Source organism: Pleurodeles waltl, chromosome 9, assembly GCF_031143425.1.
Source record: "Pleurodeles waltl isolate 20211129_DDA chromosome 9, aPleWal1.hap1.20221129, whole genome shotgun sequence".
NCBI classification, from domain to species: Eukaryota; Metazoa; Chordata; class Amphibia; order Caudata; family Salamandridae; genus Pleurodeles; species Pleurodeles waltl.
This window is the reverse complement of record NC_090448.1, coordinates 1,153,314,933-1,153,337,894: the sequence shown is the minus strand read 5'-3', so window position 1 is coordinate 1,153,337,894 and position 22,962 is coordinate 1,153,314,933. Positions and strand designations below refer to the sequence as shown.

Below are 22,962 nucleotides of genomic sequence, written 5' to 3'. Positions count from 1 at the left end.
ATCAATTGCAAAATCCAGATATACATCTGCCACTAAAACATGACATGGACCTGCCCAAAACCATGAAAAACATCAATTCCCGAGACCTAACAAGCACTTTTCCCCAAACGCAGATGAATCTGCCTAAAGCCCTGACATACACCGACTCAAAACCACTGCATACAACAACCCCAGAGCCTTTACATACGCCTGCTCCAAAACCATGAAAAGGCACAATTCCCAAAACTCTGACAAACATTAGTACCAAAATTCTAAAATTCACCAGCCTTGGATGATATGGATTAAGAACAAACCCCTGACATGCAACTGCCCCGACATCTAAAATTTGGACATACATCAAAGTTTGGTACGGACAAATGTCAAAAACTCAGAATACACCCATACCAAAGCCAAACAAGGCTTTAGCTAAAACACTGACATGCTCCAATTCAAAACTGTTTAGAACTAATAAAAAAGAGGAGTTTAAACAATGGCAATAGTTTTAAACCCACCATACAGTGGTGGCATCCACTATACATCATGTACATATGGCACTGCTCACAAATGGGGTGTTTCTGCAGCAATACACATGTTCTCTTTAGAGCTGTGTACTGCTCCTTGCAGTAAGGGTTGTGCTATGCCAAACACCGAAAACAAGACATGAAAATACAAATGATGCTCTTAAGAATGATGTCCGAATGTGACTGAGGTCCGCAGACAGAAAGTAACAGATTTCAAAAGTGCTTCTGAACTCTTTGGGTTGCAGGTGGAGGAAGAGGGTTGGGTGAGCAGGGACATTCATCCTACAAGTTGAATCAAAGGATAGAGATACACGTTTATCCCAACTCAAGGTATTTCATGGGTGGGATGAGAAAGACGACAAACTGAACTTGCAAAGAAACAACAAACTAAACACTAAATGAAATAGTCATTGCATGTGGAACAAAGGCCGCGAACAACAGGAAACTACACAGACCGCACTCTTTCATAGAACTAAAAAAACTACAAAGTTGAATCTAGATACACCACATCCTCATTTGTTTAGAGTCTAAGAAGAACTATTTTTAACAGCATAGAAATAAGCATTATATATGACTGATATTCTCGATTTGGTTAACCATACCTTACAAGCGCGGGAGATGATATCCACCTTGCGATGCACAGAGGTGATCCCTTCAGAGAACACAGACTGGAAAATGATGCACTGCGAACGCTCCGCAAAGTTTGGGATCTGGGATAACTCGTACAGGAACCTGGGAAAAGAGAAGTGTAATAAAGTGAATCCACACCAGATGAAGATATGTGGTAGGAGGTATTTATTACAGCCTCAACCAACAGCCAGCATATCAACTGTCATGCAGAGAACCCTCATCACAGAACCTCAGAACAAGCTGGTTCCATGCCCAGTGTTATGGCATGGAGCCATGTTACATCATTACACTTCTTCCTCTTTACATTAGAACAGAAGTAACATGAGAACAAAAAACACATTTGAACACAAAGAAAAAGAGGGAAGAAAGAACTACACAAAATAACGCAAATGTAAAGGAAACCTGCGTGTTCTGACACTCCTACGAGTATTATCAGACCTTAAATCATTGTCAGAGGGAAAACGATAAGAAGTATCATCTCTCCTGTCGGCCACACCACACCCCCCAAAATGTGCTACACGACTATGATTCCAGATGCGACCATCATCCGTCTTGACAGCATTTTTAAACAGCTTAATGATAGTTTTTGGAGAGGTATATTTTGACCAATTTTGACACCCTTTTGACCTTTACTTTATCTCCAACCTCAAAATTTGTAACTTTCGCATTATTCCTTTTATCAACATAAATCTTCCTTTTGCTTTGCAGAGACACTTCTTTGTCTCTCCAATCCCCAATACCATTGTTTTTCAAACCCTTCCCAGCAACCATCCAGCCAGGACACAAACAAGTATTTGGAGACCTTTCCCTGAGCAGTTCAAAAGGAGTCTTGCCCGTTGATGCATGAGGAGTGTACCTGTAAGCTGTTATACGACCCTGCAGTTCTTTTCTCCAATCTAAACAGTTTACCTTTGCTAATTGTATACTCTCTTTTAAAGTCCTGTTAAATCTCTCCAAAGCACCATTCGCCTCTGGATGATATAACGCAATTTTTTTATGTACAATTCCACATTTTACAAAATACTCCTCCATCTGAGCAGAACAGAACTGCGGACCATTGTCAGAAAGAATAGAGTTAGGAAAACTCTCGCGTTTGAACACAGATTCTAAAAAACTGATCACAGATTGAGAAGTGATCTCTCTCACCAAACTCACCTCCACCCATCGTGAATACAAATCCAGCAACACCAACAGGTAAGGAGTCTGATGTTCTCCATGCAATGGCCCCACAATATCGATAGCTAATTCATCCCATGGACTTTTTGGTAAACTTCTACAAACCATAGGTGAACATCTTGGTTTGAGCACCTTATCACTAGCTTGACAAGGTGTACACTCCCTAACAGTACGTTCCACCATCAAATCTAATCCAGGCCACCAGAAATCCTGACGGATGCGCTCTTTGGTTTTAGAAATGCCCATATGCCCTTCATGAGCCATGTTCACGATGACTTCTCTCAAACTCAATGGGGGAATCATTCTTGTGCCCCTCATTAGAATACCATCAACAACGGCTAACTCATTCGCAACTAACGACCAAGGTTTAACCAGACTTCGAGACTTATGCTGTTCCAAAAGAGACATCACAGAACACAATTCACTATCCTTTTGCAACTCATCCCTCCATTCATCTTCCTTTACAGCCCCCAGCGTAACATCACAAACTCTTATGCCACACTCAGCATCACATTGATCATTTTCATCCTGAGATTTATCATTCTCTACCACCTCCACCAATCTCGACAGACAGTCTGCCGTTACATTTGTCTTTCCCGGAATGTATTCAAACATGAAGTTATACTCCTGTAAGGAAATGACCCATCTCCTGATCCTCGAGGAAATTGAGTCCAAACCCTTCTTCTCAAAAATTGCTTTCAAGGGTTTATGATCAGACCTGACTACGAAAGAAGATCCCCACACAAATTTTCTGAACTTGTTTATGGCCCAGAAAATTGCCAACGCTTCCTTCTCTATAACAGAATACCCTATCTCTGCCCCTTTCAAGCATCTTGAAGCACAAGCTATTAGCACCTCTTGGCCCTTCCTGATCTGAAAAAGAAGAGCACCCAGCCCCTTTATACTCGCATCAATAACAATGAAAGTCGGATTCCCAGGTACAAAAGCTTGTAAGTTTGGTGCATTCCTGAGATAATTTTTTACTTGTTTAAATTCTGCACCACACTCTTCCGTCCAAACAAACTCTGCATTCTTACACATCAACTTCCTTAGATTTACTGTCTTATCTGCAAAATTTCGTATAAATTTGTTATAAAATTCTGCCATACCTAAGAATGAAGAAACCTCATCTTTTGTACACGGTTCTTTTAACATTTCGATAGTGTCCACCAAATCCTTTTTAGGACTCACCCCCTGCCGTGAAATATGATGACCCAAATAATCCAGTTCAGTGACTCCAAATTTACATTTGCTTCGCCTAAGAGATAACCCAGCATCAAGCATCCTTTTAAGCACAGCATGCACCCTCTCATCACGTTCTCTCACGTCTCTCCCACATATTAATACATCGTCCTGGTAGCACTTTACGCCTGAAATGCCTTTAAAAAGATCTTCCATAATCCTCTGGAATACTGAGGCCGCAGAAACCAGCCCAAACGGCATACGCAAAAACTTGAAGGCCCCCATTGGCGTAATAAAAGCCGTTAATTCTTGACACTCTTTACTCAACGGAACCTGATGGTATGCTGATGCCATATCCAGAGTGGTAAAATAACAAGCACCATCAAACGATGATACTAATTCCTCAATATTGGGAAGTGGGAACTTGTCAACCACCACTTCTTTATTTAAGGCACGAAGATCCACACATAGACAGATTTCATTATTTGGTTTACGTGCCACAACAATGGGAGCTAACCACTCCGTTGCCTCTACAGGCTGTATAACACCAGTCGACAACAATTTATCTATCTCTTTTTGTACAGCGTCTTGGACACAAATGGGAATGCGTCTAACTTTTGCCACAACTGGTACTGCGCCCTGTTTCAACTTAATATGGTGATTGTACCCCTTTAAACACCCCAAGGTGTCACTGAACAATTCACCAAAAGCTCTCACAAACTTGTTTTCGTCACCCTCAATAGATTGTACCTGAACAGATGGATGTGCTTTAGGATTGAGAATGACACCCAAACGTGCTTGATGACTCCAGCTCAACAAATTATCACCCCTCTCAGCAACATAAATCCTAGCATCAGTGAACCTACCATTGTACTCAATGCAGTCATCAAAATAACCTAATAACTTAATTGGCAACCCACCATAACCCATAGGTTTAATATTAGGTTTGAACAGTTTCTTCCTTCCTTGAAAATTCTTCATAAAAAAATCCTTTGAGAGAAACGTGATGTGAGAGCACGAATCAAATTTCATTTTGACTCTAACATCCCCCACCAAAACCCATTCAGAGGGATGTTCCACCTCACTCTCACTAACTTGAAAACTGACTTCCTTTATTTCTGATCTAAAATCTCTCCTATTCCTCATCCTACAATTTTTTCCAAAATGTCCTCTTTTTCCGCAAACATTACAAGTAATCCTATTAGCAGGACACTCACTTGCATTAGCCATGTGTCCAAATCTTCCACATCTGTAGCAATTTCCTTGAAAAGGTGTTGCAAACCTCCTATTCCCCTGTGTCTTTTCTGCGCTATTTTCTATTACAACACCTTTCTCACGGACACCCTCATACTTCTTTTTCTTCTCATCTTTTTGTATGACTTGACACTCCACTTCTTGTACTTTTACACTGACCTTGTCTTCTTTATGTGCTTTACTTAGTTCTCCAACACATTTTAACATATGCTCTACCCTTTTTGCAATACTAACAACCTCATCCAACGGTGGCTCGTCCTTTAGCCAGAGTTCTTCCCTCACTTTATCACTGCAACACCTCAGCACAAACTGATCTCTAATCCTTTCTTCTACCAACGCCCCAAATTTACAACTTGAAGCCAACTTCCGTAAAGCCGTAATATATTCTTCAACACTCTCCTCTTTCCCTTGCTCCCGCAAACCAAAATGGTACCTTTCCATAATAGTAGTAATCTTTGGCAAGTAATGTAAATCTAGTTGCCTTGCACATATTTCATATTCATTCAACCCCCTCTGATCAGCTTGCGACAATGGAGGTAGATTTTCCAACACCTCCTGTCCTTCACCCCCTAAACAATGTAACAAAAGTGCCTGCTTCCTTTCACCACTCAAATTCGTACCACACACCCTGGCATAATTCTCAAAAATCTTTTTCCATTTCTTCCACTTAATAACCGGTTCTCCTGGATCTGACAAGAAAAACGGCGGCGCCGTAACATTCTGCATACTCACAAGAGGTGTAAAACACTTCTTCCCCACAATATATTCCAAACCCTACTAGTTTCTAAAAGTACTTAAAGTCCAAAAGGTGTGCCAGTGACCGTATGTCCCAGCACGATGCCGCTATATCAAACACGGATCTTCAGGTGTGTTTGTCACCGCAGAGACAACCTTTTCAGTTTAATTAATTTTACAACGCCCAATACTTGTATTCCACAAGTGCAATAAAGTTTCCAAAGAATTGTATATTCCCATGACCACAAACCAATATAGTGATCCTTATCCAGTCTCCGTCTAAGTTTCAACTTCCAATAGACCGTTGATGTTCTTCTTCGAGGTCCTCCAACAATTGCGCTGTAAAAAATTTTTTTTTTTTTTTTAAATAAAAAAAATTCCTTCTTCCTCATCTAAGATGGCCGCCACGAAACATTTAGTCCGTTTTCTTCAGGCAGTTGGGCTTGCTTTCTCTTTGAGCAATCTCGGATCGTTTACCTCACTCAAAATGGCCGCAACCAAACATCCAGTCTATTTTCTTTAGTCAATCTGGCTTGTTTTTCTCCTTTCACCACACTCAAGATGGCCGCCAACAATTCCCACAGCTTACAGACCTTTTTCAATTGCTCACTGACCTTCTGACGTCGTGAAGCATACAGAGACCACTTTGATCCTTAGTAAATGCTCAAACAGCTTTCCACAAAGCCCCTACAACCGCAATTTCACACTTTTCTCCGCTAGAACATGCTGCAAGACGCTCTATCCTCTCCCAGCACGTCTCTGTAAGTTATCTCCGTTTTTCTCTTAAATAATCCAAGCTCTTCCTTCTTTGTTGTTGTTGAGGCTGTCCCTTCCTCTGGGTTCCTTTCTCCGCCCCCTTCGTCGCCAGTGTAATAAAGTGAATCCACACCAGATGAAGATATGTGGTAGGAGGTATTTATTACAGCCTCAACCAACAGCCAGCATATCAACTGTCATGCAGAGAACCCTCATCACAGAACCTCAGAACAAGCTGGTTCCATGCCCAGTGTTCTGGCATGGAGCCATGTTACATCATTACAAGGAGACGTCTGGAATTTGAAAATACCCACCTACTTATGACACAAGGACACATGCATAGCTCAAACTTATAAGCAGTATAAAAAGAAAAAAGTTCACACAATCTGAGCTGTACACTCAGTCTAAACTTAAATGTTATCCTTCTTTTGCAAGAGTCCAACATCGTCCTGTTTTCAAGGTCGCTCTGGATTGGAAGCAACAGTTCTACACAGACACTACTTTCTTACACTTTAACTGGAAATAAGCAGCTCCGGCAAAGCCAATAGGTCTCGCCTTCAGGAACGATGGGCTTTGCAGATTGCTTTTAGTGGTGATATACAGCGTAGGGGCCACTGCGCCCATTTTTCAACATACATTTAAAAAAAAAAAAAACATTCGACTGGCCTGCACATACATAAGAATGCATGCGCACCAGCAGATGAGAGTGCCTTTATTTTCTAATTTACAGATCAACATTGTGGATGCCACTAGGATTTGTAAGTAGACACAAAGGTTTTAAGCGCCAAAGCTCAAGTAAAATAAATTTAAAAAAGTACCTCGGGTGTTGGGCGAGGGGGGTAATGGAGGAGCAGGTTCCGGGAGGAAAGGGGAAAAGCAGCACCTGGATAGCAGAGAAGCAGACGAAGAGGAACACCACAGAAGGGGGAAGAGAAGCACTCAGACGAGAGAGAGCAGTGCAGGGTGAGAGCAGTACATAAACGGCTGATCAACAGAGCGGGAGGGAAAGAGAAGCACATAAGGGAGACAGATGGAAAACCCGTGGAGTGCTTAAGCAAAAAGAAATGAGACAACAGCACCACAGCAAGGAAAAGCAAACAGACGAAAGAGCAACATGGAGCAGGGCAGAGAAGCAGACGAGGGAGACAGCTGGAAAAACATGCACTCTTGTGACTAAGCAAAAAAAGTAGTAGTTCCCTGAAAGTGAGCAGTGGAACAACATAAGTAAAGAGGCTATGCTCCAGGGAGGAAAAACAGAAGATGGACAGGGCCAGCCACTGATTAAAAAGCAATCAAATGAGAGACAGCAATGCCATCCAGTGGTAAGCAACGGGCCAGTCTTAGGCCCGTTGTGAGATCTTCCATTGTAAGAGGCCCACTGTGAGAGGTCTTTTACAACCAACCAGACAGCTTGCAAAGTCTGTTAGACTCAACCTTAAAAACCTAAGTCTGCCCACAAACAGCTTATTTCTAAAACAAGTAACCTTCCTAAAAGTGGTCAAATTAACAATGCAGCTAAAAAAATTACATTTGAAAATAATATGATGCTTCAATAATACAGCTTTGTCTCATTTGGAGAAAAAACTAAATAAAGAACAATTGATGACTGGCGAATCTTTCCTGTGGACACATACCAAAATGAAAAAATGTATTTTCAAGGACACTTCTAGCAAGATATTAATTTAAAAAAATAAAAATGAAGTAGATCTTGTCGGGACTTGGGAAAGTAAGTAGGTGATGGCCTCTGGTGAGGGTGAATGGGTTGCTGGAAGGGGAGAAAAGCATAGGATAAGGAAAAGGAGAGGGATAAATAAAACAAGCATTGGCAAAGTCAATAGGTCTAGCCTATGCAAGAGCTACTGGCTTTGGAAATGTGCTTTAGCCATGTGTACACCAGTGTGGCTGCTGTTTAACATGGCTAAAAGTTAGTGATGTGCAATGTCATAGAGTAGATTGGCATAGAGTAGAGTGGCAGAGTGTTGTAGAATGGAGTGGCGCAGAGTGAAGTGGTGAAGAGTAGAGTGAAATAATGTAGAGTGAAGTAAAGTGGCATGGAGTGGCAGAGAGGTTGTTTAAAGTGTCATAGAGTTGAGTGTAGTATCAATAAGTGGAGAAGAATGGCGTGGAGTAGGGTGTTTTGGCGTAGAGTGGAATGTTGTGGCATAGAGTGGAGGGTCATAGAGAGACAGAGGGTCATAGTAGAGTGAAAGTCGCGGAGTAGAGGGCCATAGAGTGTCATGAACTAGAGTAGGGTGCCGCAGAGAGGAGTGGCGTAGAGGTGAGTACAGTGTAATGGTGTAGAGTGGCCAAGAGTTAAGTTGCATAGAATGGCGAAGAGTGTCAGAGCAAAGTGTCAGAGTAAAGCAGAGTGTCGTGGAGTAGACTGTCAGAGTGGACAGGCTAGGGCATAAGTCCTAAAAATAAAAAAAGAAGTGGGGGGACTAACCAAGTTAAGAAGTGACATCACAACTCATGACATCGCATGTTGCATTAAAGGAAGTGACTTTACAGGAACTGGCATCACAAACCATGACCTTACAGGAAGTGACATAAGAAGTGACATCAGATCTTACAACTTCACACATGTTTAGTGGGTCTATCATGAGAACATTTGAGCATTTTAAGAATATACATGCAAACACTCCTGATTTAGACACATTTTTGTTAGCTACACATAAAACAATGTTGCCTATTGTCAGGGTGAAGCTTCCTTTACCCAAAGACTGAACAAACGGTCTCGGTAAGGCATAACAGTCCATTTGCAGCACATTTCCATGTAGTTGACATTGCTTTAGTTGCGTGCGCCTGTAATGCCTATCTGATGCAAGATAACGCAACACAAGGCAATGTGCTGCCTTGCGTTTGTGTATTTTTTTTTTTTTTAATAACAAAATCAACACAACCCGAAATTGTGAGGTACTATAAATCCCAAAATAGATTTTGCATCAGGGTTACACCAGAAAAGTAACACAACCCTAATGCAAAACCTGTGCCTAAAACTTATGCACTTATTTTTAAAAACTCTGTCACAAAGAAATTGGCAACAAGGAGAAACGGGACAGTAAATCTGTTCTGTTTAATTGGTTGCAAAGTCTGAATTTTAAAATATCTTATGGGGTTAACACACCTGCTGCAGAGATCTTAGGGTTCCCAGTAAATCTGAGAAACTAACAAAAGGTAAAATAACTTTTGTGGTTCAGCCATTTGCTGGAAAGATCTGTGCTTTGTCTTGTGACTCTTCTGACTCAAAGTAGCATAGAAGGTTAATGTGCCTCTGGCAGAGCACATCATGTAACATGCAGAGGACAGATTTTTATTTTACGTAGCTAGGTAAGTGGGTTACTGCTTTTAACACAGAGATACGTTTGTTACTTGCAGTTCATAAATTTTAATTTTTCTAATACAGCGCAGTGAGCCATGAAGGACGATATGCGACTCCTACACCTTGTAATCCTCACTGTCTCATGTAACATATCCTGAACATTGATGTACAAACTCGTATGATTTATTGTCAATGTATTGAGTATTTGTGATCTAAAGCGCTCTGACACCCTGCATTATGATGAACATCGTTATAATAGAAATAAAATATGGCAGTATTAAATTATATTGTTTAATTACTAGGACAGGCCAACACACCTGACATTCTTACAGTGCACGAATCTCTCTCATACCCAGGAAATGATCAAAGACAAAAGTGTGCCTTTCTTAAGCACTTGTGAGGTGCCAACAAGCTGTGATCCTTTGTTTTCCCTCTACTGTGTTTACATCTAGATGTTAGGCTCCAGATAGGTCCGAGGCAGGATACTCCAACAAAAGGAGGCCTGATAGTCTGTTAAATTTGCCCTTTGTTTTGGGCCCAGCAGGAGCTTGAATTAAGTCCCCTCGCCACCTGCATGTTGTTGCTCGGATCGAAAGCAAACAACGTGCAGGCGAGGCTGAATGTGTCACGGTGTCTGAAAATTACACCAGGACAAGTTCATAATTTTTATAGTAGGGCAAAACTTATTTTTGGCAGGGTGGACTGTGTCCACCCTCTGAAAATAGTGGGTGGACACCATCCACCCGTATGTACCCTCTACGTGTGCCCTGGGAGGAGCATAGAGTGGAGAAAAGTGGTGTAGAGTGGAGTAAAGTGTTGCAGAGTAGAGAGGCGTGGAATAAAGTGGAGTGGTGTAGCGTGGAGTGTCCTAGTGTGTAGTAAAGTGGTGAGGAGTGCAGTAGGGTGGAGTGCCTTAGAGTGTAGTGTGATATCCCGGAGTAGAGTGGCCTAGAATGAAGTGTTGTAAAGTGCTGCGGAGAGGAGTAAAGTAGACTGGTGTGGCTTGGCGTAGAATTGAGTGCCGTAGAGTGGTGTAAAGAGGAGTGGCATAGGGTGAAGCAGAGTATCATAGAATGAAGTGGCATAGAAGTTAATAGGGTGCAGTGGTTGGAGTAGAATGGAGTAGAGCAGTGTGGTATAGAGTACAGTGGACTAGAGTGGCATAGAGGGCACAGAGTGGAGTAGAGTGTAATATAGAGTGGAGTGTGCATGGTGTGCTAGTGCACTGCCATTACAGGCAACACATTTTCAATTGAAATGATCATTACATTTGCACTAATATTATTGATAAAACTATACAGCACACAAACAATGTGTGGAAAAGGCATCGCCTAGTTTACTGATTTGTTTTGATCGTATTCAAATATTTTTTTCCAGGAAATTACACAATCACAAACAAAAAGTGCTTCATTTGGGCTTGCACAGTTCATTTACAGACATTTGAATCTTGCTGTGTGCTTTAAAAAAAAGCCTTTAGTAAGTAAGTAAAACATTTTTTTGTGGAGCGCATAGTACCTTAAGGTGCCACGGCGCTGGCAAAACCGAGAAGCAGTGACAAGCAGGGAGAGCAAATGGAAAAGACAAAAAAGGAAAAGACAAAAAAAAAAGGAAAAAAACACCACCTTTTACGCCCCCAGATTGTTAGATAAAACCCCTCACTTTGAAGTCCAAGAAAGAAAATTAAACACCTAGCTACCTTGGAAGACAGAGCATGACTTCTGACCTCGGTCTTTAAATGCACAGCAAACGTGACAAAAGAAGAACAAAATTTAAGGGCCTGTTTACAATAAGCAAGCGCTAGTGGAAATATACAAGGAGTTATGGAAAACAGGCTATACTCCACAGAAGGGCTGAAGACATGGTAGACAGCCTAAAACAAAAAGCCAGCAAACAGAAAGCAAGCAAATGTGAGTTATCAAACCACAAAGCCAATGGTAAGAAATGGGTGGAATGCATTTCTAGGTCAGCTTTCCAAATGGCCCCAAGATGTTTTGAGCAAGCCAGATTCAAGCTAAGAAAATGAGGGGAGGGCGTATTGGGTCGACACCAAGGCAGGAAAAGTGCAGAAGAAAATAGAAGAAAATAAAACATTCTGGGGGAAAAAAGGCGCAGTATCTGTGCGATCCATGAGGGATTTTTTCAACAAAAAGAAGATACATGTGGGCTTAATAAACTCAAGAAAGGCATTAATTTGGGGAACAAATCGAGGCAATTAATTTATGGAGAAGGTTTCTCCCTGGCTAGTTTCCTTAAGCTCGTTTCTCACCAAAAAATCGTTTCTAGTGGGTGAATCCTGCAATTCTTTCCCAGACATCTTAATTATTGACTACAAAAAATAGGTGAAATTGCTTTTAATTACAAGAATCAAAACACAACATTTCAAATTGGGTCCACTGTCATGAACGCCACCGTTGGGCAGTTCTGACTTTCAACATCTCTTGGGCTATGGGAGTTGCAGATTCAATTTTCTTTTACGACGGACCACGATCCAAGTACACAAAGTGATGTTGGCTAAAATACCAAGCCTGATTCAAGAGCAAAAGAAATGAGGTAACAATATCCTGTATTTTAATAAAGCATTGACAGGTCTGTGAGTAACACGAACGTTCACATGGTCAAACCCCAGCAACGCCAATAAAGCCTTTCACTCCTCCGATGTTGACAAAAAAGTTGTATGAACAATTTTCTTTTTATTAACAACACAATGTAAACACTGAAGAAATTAAGCCAGTGTCATTAACACAACATATGTTGAAAGTGACCTAAATAGTCAAGTTCGCAATTTAATGCACCTGTGGCCCTAGGAGTACACAGTGGGGGCTCCCGGAACGCACCTGTCCCTAAAGGAGTGCCGAGTACGGTTCTTGTGCAAGAACAAGCTCGGCGGCATTACAAAATCAGCACTGACAAAGCCAAAAGTTCAATTAGGCAACTGCATAGGCGGGGGGAATGGTCAGGTTGACAGGCGGACGGGCAGAGAGGGGCGAAATGGCACTTGAGAAGAGGGACACTTGCACTGCAGTACACGTAGCGCTTCACACACTTGCGCCGGCTGTTTTTAAGCGCTCTAAATTTGACAGATAAACTAAAAACTAAGCACAAAAGGCTAGGTGATGTGCTCTGGGTGTATGGGGGGGGGGGGGAGGGGGGAGGTCCATCATCTGCAGTACTCTTCACACACTTCACTAAGATATCCCTGGGCTGCTCACTTGCCAGTTTCCGCTTTGCAGTGAAGGACAGATTGCCTTTCCAGTTAACCGCGCATTGCCATAGTCCAGTTAAGCACGTCACCAATACAGTTTCTACATCCCCCAGTAAATGAACACGCACATTTCCCCAATTGAGAACATGGCAGTGTCCACACTGTTCCTGCTGTGCACTGACTGCCATGGCAGTTACCTCACTGGGGCTCTAAGGGAACATGAAGGGGGCAGGTGGGTGTAGAGGGCACTGGCATGGAGGAATACAGAGGCCTAAATGGCTAGAAATGGAAGTGACCATACAGGGGCGCGTGGCCCAGCAACTCACTGCAGGGATGGGAGAAGGACCAAGGGATTATGCAGGGGGCAGACTTGGGGTGCCGGGGGCAGACTTGGGGTGCCGGGGGCAGGCTTGGGGTGCAGGGGGCAGGCTTGGGGTGCAGGGGGCAGGCTTGGAGTACAGGGGGCAGGCTTGGAGTACAGGGGGCAGGCTTGGGGTGCAGGGGGCAGGCTTGGGGTGCAGGGGGCAGGCTTGGGGTGCAGGGGGCAGGCCTGGAGTGCAGGGGGCAGGCTTGGAGTGCAGGGGGCAGGCTTGGAGTGCAGGGGGCACCCAGCCAGGCGGCACAGACATACATGGGTCACAAACAGGAAAGGCAGCACACACAGGGACAAGAGCACCCCATGCCGAACAAACACTGTACGGGGAAAACACTTTCTTAAAAAATAAAATAAAATAATCTGTACAGATCTACTTGTGCGAAACAAAAAAGTTAGTTAAAAAAAATATATATATATTTGGCCTTTTTGTACAAATTAGAAGGATTCTTCCATGATTAGCAATTTGCTGGCAATAACCAGACATTTGCTCCCTTTCTTCACCCCGCACAAACGTCAATGTGCTCCGTTTGGCAGATTGCAAACACCGGAGTTTCCATCGTGTTTCCTGCTGCAAAAATGTGTTCAGCTGCAAGCTGCCAACCTTCCATCCATCGGGAGACATAAACGGAGAGCCGCCGAGCTGGGCACCAGTAACACCCAGTGATTAGGATGCCCGAGACGATACAGGTTGTAAAGTTTGCTCGATAAATGGCGCAATGTTAGAGGAATAAAATCAATAAAGCTGAACTGACTCATATTTTGGATAGGTCCCAGCCCTTAGCCACGAATAACTTAGACAGAGAACTTGCAATTATTCTGAATGGATAAGGTCGGCAGTTATTAAGTTGGCTCCTCCCAAAACTATTTACAGTCGCAGAAGTAGGCCCTGGGCACCCTGGTGCTCTTCCAGACTTGGGGAATTAAAACCGAAATGCCAAAGACAGGAGAAAGTATGGAGAAGGAACTATCACACCGGAGAAAAGATTATATATCTAATCAATACACCCAAGAATACAAAAAAATGATTATTAATGAATAAAATAATTATTTCTCCGAAAAATCCAAACAGGTAGGTTCTCCACGGGAGAACTTTTTAAAAACAGTCCAGGTGCTCTCTAACCTAACCACCAGTTGTATACCGTCCACGAGTCAACCACATTTGACAAATTGGTGGATTAAAAGGAAATAAATAAAGTGGAGGAAAAACATGCAAAACTGAACTTCAGTTGTGTGGCCGTAATAGGAGCGACTTTAGTAAGTTCCCTCCTCTCACCTTGGAAGGAGTAGGAGAACTTATTAGACAAAACTAAATCAGGAGCCCCCTCTGATCCCAGTGCAAAATAAATCATATAAATCATATGCTACCAGAGAAGGCTGTTCCTCCACTAACAACACTATTAAAAACTATAATTAGTTCGGGCTATTTCCCTCCTGTATGGAAAAAAAGTCTCCATCATTCCTTTGCTGAAGAAGCTTCCATTGGACCCAAATGAGGTAAAGAATTATCATCCTATATCTCGCCTCCCCTTCTCAGCAAAAATTCTCGAGAAGCAAATGAACATTGCACACTCTGAGTTTTTGGAGGTTAAAGGAATTTTGGATTCTGCACAATTTGGCTTTTGGCCAAATCATAGCATCAAGTCGGCTCTGGTAGAGCCGACCGAGGAGCTAAAAAGTATCCTGGACAATGGGGCCTGTGGTGATCCTGTTGGATTTATCCACAGCATTCGACACCGTGAGCCATTCTGTCCTGGGTCGCCTTACGGAGATTGGAATCAGAGGTTTATCCATCGATCTTCTACTTTCCTCTATGACAGGGAACAACCTGTTGCCCTGAGAGACTGTGTCTAAGGGCCAGATGTACCAAAGGATTTTACCCATTCTGTGTCTATGGGAAAAAGCTTTCGTACATATGGCCCTAAGCCTCTTGCCTTTGCCATGTGGCGCCCCACAGGGGTTGTCACTCAGCCCAACACATCTATGTGCCACTCGACTAGACTAATTCACACATTTGGCTTTTCATCAGTTGCCTATGCGGATGGCACACAAATTCTTGTGCCTATCTCTAGTGATGTAACTGACACTGCGCACCGTTTCAGCAGCTGTATGGGTTGAATGGACGAACAATAACAGCCGCAAGCTGACCTCTGATAAAAAAACGAAGTTCATCTCTGTGGCAAGGATATTACCTTCTTGGATCAATGTTGATGGCCTCTGTCCCTGGGCCTACCTTCCTTCACTACAGCATTTTCAATTGGGAATTTAGGGGTGAACTTTGACCCCTGTTTCCTTTTTAATGCCCAGATTAAAAACTCACCTTATCCTGCTTCCTTTTGTTGCACACCTTAAGAAAAGTCCTTCCTTTCATATGATATAATCCAAAGAAATATGTGGTCAGAGGGCTGGTTCTGTCCAAGCTAGTTTATTGTAATGCCTTATACACAGACATTCATCAACCAGCATTACAAACAAATTCAGACTCTGCAAAATGCAGGGGCTTGACTCGTTAGGAAAAAACGCCAAGTTCAAGTCACATTCAAAGGTACTTGTGGAGCTCCAGAGACTCCCTGTTAAGAACAGAATTGCTTTTAAGGCACTCTGCCTGGCACAGAAAGCGCTGCACGTTAGACGTCAAGATTACCTAAAGCAGAAATTCTCCAGGTATACTCCCAGAAGATCTATGCGCTCTGCAACCTCCAGAACAGTTAATGTTCCTAAATCAAGAGAATGACATGGGATGGCAAAGGTTTTGTCTACATCACATGCCAACTTTGGAACAATCTACTGGCACACCTAGGCGGTCAAGCTAACATGGCCGCCTTTAGGAAACAATCAATCAGTGTATTTGTAGAGCGCAGTACCACCTGTGAGGGTCTCAAGGTGCTGAGGAGGGGGGGGGGGGGGGGGGTGCTGCTACTGCTCAAATAGCCAGGTTTTGAGCCTCTTCCTGAAAGTCAGCAGGTCTTCGGTCTGTCGTAGGGGCAGGGGTCAGGTCTTGGTGGCAAGGTGGGAGAAGGATCTGCCTCGGTAGTCGCTCTTCGGATGCAGGGGACGGTGGCGAGGTCGGCTGAGCGGAGTTGGCGGGACGGGGTGTAGAAGGTGAGTCATCTGTTGAGGTAGGCTGGACCGGTGTTGTGGAGCGCCTTGTGTGCATGGGTGAGGAGCTTGAAGGTTATCCTTTTGTTGACGGGGAGCCAGTGTAGGTCTCTCAGAAAGGGAGTGATGTGGCTGTGCGGTGGGCATCGAGGATCAGGCGTGCGGAGGCGTTTTATATGCGTTGCAGTCGTTTGAGGAGTTTGGCTGGGGCTCCTTAAGACTTGCCCATTTTCTCGCTCCCTGTGATATGTCCTATTATATGCTCCAGTCTCTGCGGCACTCTAGCAGATTCCAGTGCAAAGATGCCCTTGGGCATTCCTGCTCAAGGAATAAATAGGTGATACTACTTTGGAATTTAAAAAGTACTAACAAGAAAAAGATGCATTAGTGGTACTCTTTAGGGAAAGCCACCGAACTCTGCTAACACTTCTCCTGGTTGGCGTAGGTGCCAAGTAATCTCTGTGTCTCATTCTGTCGTGTGCATGGATAAGTGCAAGGAAGCGCTATCCCTGTCTTAACACGGTCAGCTCATTCATCTTACGTTCCCTGTGTCAGTCGTTGTTGGTTCAAGGTCTTTCTGAGCACAAAAAACAAGCAAAAAGATAAAAAGAAACGTCCACACATGGAAGCAGCTGTAGATGCTCCACTCTCAGACTGAACAAGCACAACAAAATAAAGCAGTGGCAAACAGCCACCACACACGTGCATGATCACACACACACTAACTGCAGGCAGTCCCAGGTGCGCAGGGCACCCAGCAGGCACAGCGAGACTCCCATAACTACCCATGCAACACCCAGATCCAGGGACCGAGAAGAGGCGGCGATCTTCTGCTGCTAAACCAGTGTCTGTTGCAAGACGGCCCAGGCACCGACTCGCATAGAATGAAGGCCCTGCACAGTGCTGCTGAGCAGCAGGACACCGCACACTGGAGTGGAAGCAATGAACAACTTCTGTATTGAGGCAAAGATATGGGTTTGGTTTTGCACTTCCGTTCTAGCCCTATTCTTCTAGCAATACCAATCCAAGGCTGCCCTCACAGCTGTGCACACTAAATACTAAAAAGAGCATTTACAAACTGATATTTTACTAAACTATTTCATTGTGAACCAGGACTGGACACTGCCTTGGACGTCACAATAAGAGGGCTATAAGTGGTTTACTGCAGCCAAAGTAGTGCGAAGCAGTACTTTTATCAGGGGTGACTGGTGTTCATGGGCACAAGGGTGTCACCCTGCTACCCTGGGGGGAGAGGGAACAAAAGGGAAAATAAACAAAGCAGCTGAAACGCAATGACTGCTCAGAGGCAGTCTGCTGAATGTCCTGGGTGAACTCTAGTGAACTTTGGAGATGTAATACAGTGCAAGTGTTTGACCTGCAGGCACGAGCCACAGCAGTGACGTCACAGGAGTGGGAGCATGCACAGTGACCCTGGGAGGAGTTACAAAGCTCCATTCACTTCAATGGCTTGGGAGGGCAAGGAGTGAGTGGCAACAATTTGCTGGTCATCATAGAGGGGGCAGCTGTAGGAAGGGGCTGCTCTCCTTGCATTAACGTGTTTAGTAGTGCATTTACCTGCACACAGAGTGATCCTTAGTTAGAGGCCCAAGAGAAGGAAGGAAACAGTGCGGACAACAATTACACTAGTGGACTGAGAGGTAAGTGAGCAGTTAAGCTTGTGCATCATGGGCATCATCACACCCCGCACCTTTAGAAGCTACAGTGGGGTGGGGCTCTTCATGGGCCTCTTCTGTCTGCATCTTGGCAGACAAAGGTTCATAATGAACTTGGGAGGGTGAGCAAATGAAAGGAAGGATGAGTGGATGGGTGAAATGGTGGATGGATAGATCCATGAATGAATGAGTGAAAGGGTGGATGCAAGAATGGAAAAGTGAAAGGGTGGATGTAAGAATGTAAGAGTGAAAGGGAGGATGGAAGAGTGGATGGATGGAACAGTGAAAGGCTGGATCGATGGATGATGAGAGAAAGGAGGGATGGAAACTTGACTGACAGGGTGGATGAATGAGTTGAAGTATGAAAGGATGAAAGAGTGGATGGAGTGAAAATATGGATGGATGAGCGAAAGGATGCAGGTAAAGAAGGATTAGTAAAACAATGGATGGACGAGAGAAAGGGTGAATTGAAAGGATGGATGACTGAGTGAAAGAGAAAATTGAGGGATGTATGGACGGATGGAACCAAGGATGGATGGATGGGTGTAAGGACGGATGGCTAAGTGAAATGGTGGATAGATGGATGAGCCAAAGGGAGTATGAAGGATGGATGAAGTGAAACAATGGTTAGATGGAGCAAAAGGATGGAAGGATCATTGAAAGGATGAATGAATGGATGGATAGTGGGGGGGGGTAGATATGTGAAAGGATGGATGATTGAGTGGATGGAGTGGTTCGATGGATGGGTGTACCTGGATTAGTGGCCGCTCTCCTTTATGGGTTCCACAGTTGCCCAGCCTCCTTGTTTTGTGCTCTATTTTTATTGTATTAAGAGTGAATAACTATTCACTCTTGGGTCCAGCAACAAACTGAGGTAGCTGGTGACACTGTCTGATTGTTGAGACAGATGCCAGCGCCATTCCAGCACTGTGAACATGTCTGTGCGACTAGGTGGGTGCGCTGAAGTGACAGAGTCAGTGGAGTGAGTGAAAATGAGTGACAGTAAGGAAAAGCATGTGTGAGAATGAATGTGAGTGAGGGAGAATGACTGAGTGTAACTGAGTGTTACTGTGTGTGAGACTAAGTGAGTCACAGTAACACTGAGTAATTCAGAATGAGTGAGAATGAGGGTGACTGAGTGGGTCAGAGTAGAATCAGTGAGACTGTGTGAATTAGCGAGGACAAGTGAGTCACAGTGAAAATGTAAACTTAGGAGGTTATTTACAAGAGGCCTGCACCGCTGCAGCATCACTTTTTTAGACGCTCCGGTGGTGCAGGCTTCTCAATCATATGTGTGAGACGACGCAAAGCCTCCATGCCTGGATTTGCATGGCCTCATACATACGGCGTAAGGCAAGGCAGCGCAAAGTGCTACGTTGCTTTACTCTGCGTCAAGGGGGCATTCCATGGGCTTTGTGGTTGGTGTTCCCACGCAACACCTTTGGATTTTGACTCTGTCTCAGATTTACAAAGTCACATAAACCTGGGGCAGTGCCAAAACCTTACCCCTCACCAGAGCAGACGTAATGAGGAGAAACGTTTTAATTTCTCCTCGTTTTTTCCTCTCTTCATGTGTGCTGCATCCTGCAGCACACACAGAACGAGCAAAGCGCCTCCATGCATTGTTTATGTGCAGGAAGGTGGCCCTTTCTGCACAAAAACAATCTTGCTAACAATGCAGACACCCTTGCACCAAGGTGCAAATGTGTCTGCGTTGCCCTAGGCATTAAATTGTGCGCCAGCTGAAAGGACAAGTATGCACCGTTATCTTATAGATACAGTACATTCCTGCCCTTTCGATTTGGCGTAAGGCAGCACAGCAAAAAGGCCTGCGGTGCTACCCTACACCAAATCCTTGTGAATGAGGCCCTTAGTGCAAGAGAGTGTGAGAGAACCCTTCAAGAAGCAGCTCTTTGGAATTCAAACCAAGGATTACACCCCACCAATTTTAAAGGTAACCAGCCGCCACAGACTTTCATGTAATTTCCTTGAATACCGAAACCAGATGCTGCTTGAGACGAGGGAGTGTATCAATGGAAACCTTTGATTAAATTAGCACATCACATTCTGACCTTATACCCTGACCTCAAGACATCAGTGGGACCTCAAGTCTTACTATGGTCCCAGTTTGCAAGCATAGCACAACAGAAATGTTGTTGCCATTATTTAGCAGCATGAATGCTTAGTAACCAAGCTAGGGGCAATTTCTTGTAATTACGAGTTAGGCCGCCCTGCTCATGTTATGATCTGTCATTTCATGCCATTGTAGCACCTTCTCCATCTATCACATTTTGAGTCTGATGTGGTCTAATCTAGCTAAGTTACTGCCTTGAAAGGCATCCAGGATAGACATGTCTCCCATGTGTGATTTTAGGCACAGTATTCTGGGTCCACCCCACCCCCGACAGACTACTGCTCTGCTAACCTATTCAGGTAAACGCCTTAAGATTGGACCGAGCTCTAACACAGTCACCTCTAATCCAGACACTTGTTAGAAGGCATTGTTTAACATCAAAGTTTCAAGTTGATTTCTAAAGCACAGAGGGTATGGTTGGAGTCAGGAGGGTGGAGAAGGATCCTTTCAGATACCTGGAGCAGGCAAGGAAGAACACATGAGGAAATGTGGGAATAACGAGTGAGAAAATGCAGAGGGTTAACTCGGACCTTTCAGGTCAGAAACATTTTTGCAGGTAAAGTTTTTCAGGGAAAGGTTATTCCAATTTCTCCTGGAACTGAAAGGCCTATATCTCACAGATCAAAGGGCCAGGGTAAGGAGTAATTTGTTAACAGTTGTCACGTTGGTTGGATCCTTTTGTGATTTTAAGTAAAAGATCTGGTGAGTTGAGGTTATGTATAGATCTGTGTTTAGTGTTTTATTCAAAGCTGGAGAGAGGGGGCGAATAAAGCAGATTTACCAACTTATTTGTGAGACAAGTTAGGCAAAGCACTCTTCTGAAAAGCCAAAAATCAATGAATGATTCAAAAGGGGCCCTTCAACCTGATGCAGACAATCAGTGTAGACAGTGGTGCTGGGGCAGACTACAGGTCACTCACACCTTATGCAACAGTGGATGAAGCTTACAAGTTGCAGTGAGGTGTGATTCTCAATCACCTCCTCCATCTGTTGGCTGCACCTCTGAAGCAAACACTGCGCAATCTGTGAGCAGAAGCAGGGGTTTGTGATCAAGGCCTGAGATCCATAAAAATAATGTACACCAATTTTAGCAGTGCTTAATTTGTAAAAGAGTGAGTGCCGGGGCTCAAACTGTTGCTCAGAACCCTGCAGCCCAAACTACTGAAGGTTGGGGTGATGAATACCTAGGATGGACAGACTTGTTTTCAATTCATCTCTCTTTAGTACACCAGCAGACACTCCCTGGGGTTCCCTTTTATCCCTACTTTCTTCCTCTGTCACTGGTTTTCCATCTTTCTCTTCTTCCTCCTTTACCCATTTTGTATTTTTCTTTTTCTTTTCTCTGGATCAAAGTCTGTTGAGGAAAAATAAGTGCAGGCCTACGAAAGTTAGTGCTGGTGGGCCCAACCTGCAACCATCTATCAAAATAAGCAGTAAATCGTAGCATTGCAAATCTTCAAAAAGAGTAGCAATGTCTCTAACTGGCTGCACAGACAAAACTACTAAGTGTTGCAGCCACAAGACTGATAAAAACCCATAAAAATACAATCCTACTGGAAGCAAGGAAAATGCATTTATGAGCAGCCAAAGTATTCCTGGGTAGCTTACCGGCCTATGTGTTTTATGAAACGATTCTAGCACCTGCCATAAGGCAGCACACCATTACGACGTTGTGCATGAAGATGGCTGCATGCACACAAAGTAAGATAGTTAATTAAAGCAAAGCACCTTGAAGGAGAGTTGCTAGAGGCAGTACCAATTCATAACTGTTAAAAATCCAAAGACACACAAACAAACACAGCCAAAAAGAAGTCTGAGGAAAACACTGAAAGAAGCAGGCACTGGAGAGGGAATGGGGAGAAGGCACAGGATTTAACTGGTAAGAAAATTGAACAAACGTAGGAGCCCTTGGAGCACAGAACAGACACAAGGAAGAAAGTTGGAGTAAATATGCACAGAAGCAGAAACGGGGATCAGGCATAAAAAGGATTAGAAAGTTTAGGAAGGAAGGCTGGAGTAAAGACGCATAGTCAGAAATAAAGAGAACTAGATCAGATGATAAACATATGGAAGTGAAGGCGGAGGGAAGGCTGGTGTACATAAAAATATAAGCAGACAGAGGATTAAATGGGAAACCAAGAGGAAAGTTAAAGCAGGTGAAAGGCACATGAGGGGACATGGGATCAGAGAGGACGTTAAGGCAGGCTTAAGGTTAGAGGAAAGATACAACAGACACTGCAGAGGAGACAGAAGATAGTCAAAGGAGGAGGAACGTGAAGGGAAGATACAGGGAAGAAAAGAAGACACTGGAACAGGCACATGAGACAGAAGGCAATTGTAATGATGAGGAGCAACCATAGGGTAGTAAACCTAAAGAGGCAAATTCAGGCTGAGGAAGGAATACATTCACACAGGTGACAAGACACTGGAAAAGCAAGGGTAATGTCATATTTAAGAAAGAATCTGTAACAATAACCATAGAAGGTCATGCAATTACATATATGTGTGACAGAAATGAAACAGCAGAAGAGAGGCTGTGGCAGTGCCATGGGCCGAGGAAAAGCCCCTATTTCAGTGCAGTGGCGGCCGGCAGCTTTAGGAGGGAAGGGGCGGGTGGGAAGCACGCGCACACACACACAGTCTTTCACACACACACACGCACACACATCCATTAACACTCATAACATTCAAACATGCACGCACCAAAAATTCATTTTAAATCACACACATTCTTTCACACACGCACGCACATCCATTAACACGCCTAACATTCAAACATGCACACACTCACCAAAAATTCATTTTAAAACATCACACACACCCCCCACCCACCCCCCCCTTACCTTCAGCCTCGATGTCCCAGGAGGTTTGGGACTGCTGCCTTCCCTCACTGGCTGACCTAAGGTCAGCCAGTGAGGGAAGGCAG

The 22,962-nt window shown here is 43.8% G+C and overlaps 1 protein-coding gene across 3 annotated transcripts in view; it reads right to left on the bottom strand.

Moving 5' to 3' along the window:
• The window catches only part of FMN1 (formin 1), a 453,758-nt gene that overhangs the window by 73,254 nt on the left and 357,542 nt on the right, over positions 1-22,962 (bottom strand). For all 3 annotated transcript variants that reach the window (XM_069208999.1, XM_069208997.1, XM_069208998.1), the window contains one exon: positions 1,103-1,232. In XM_069208999.1, coding sequence (XP_069065100.1) covers positions 1,103-1,232 — 130 coding nt within the window. The remainder of the gene's footprint in view (positions 1-1,102; positions 1,233-22,962) is intronic.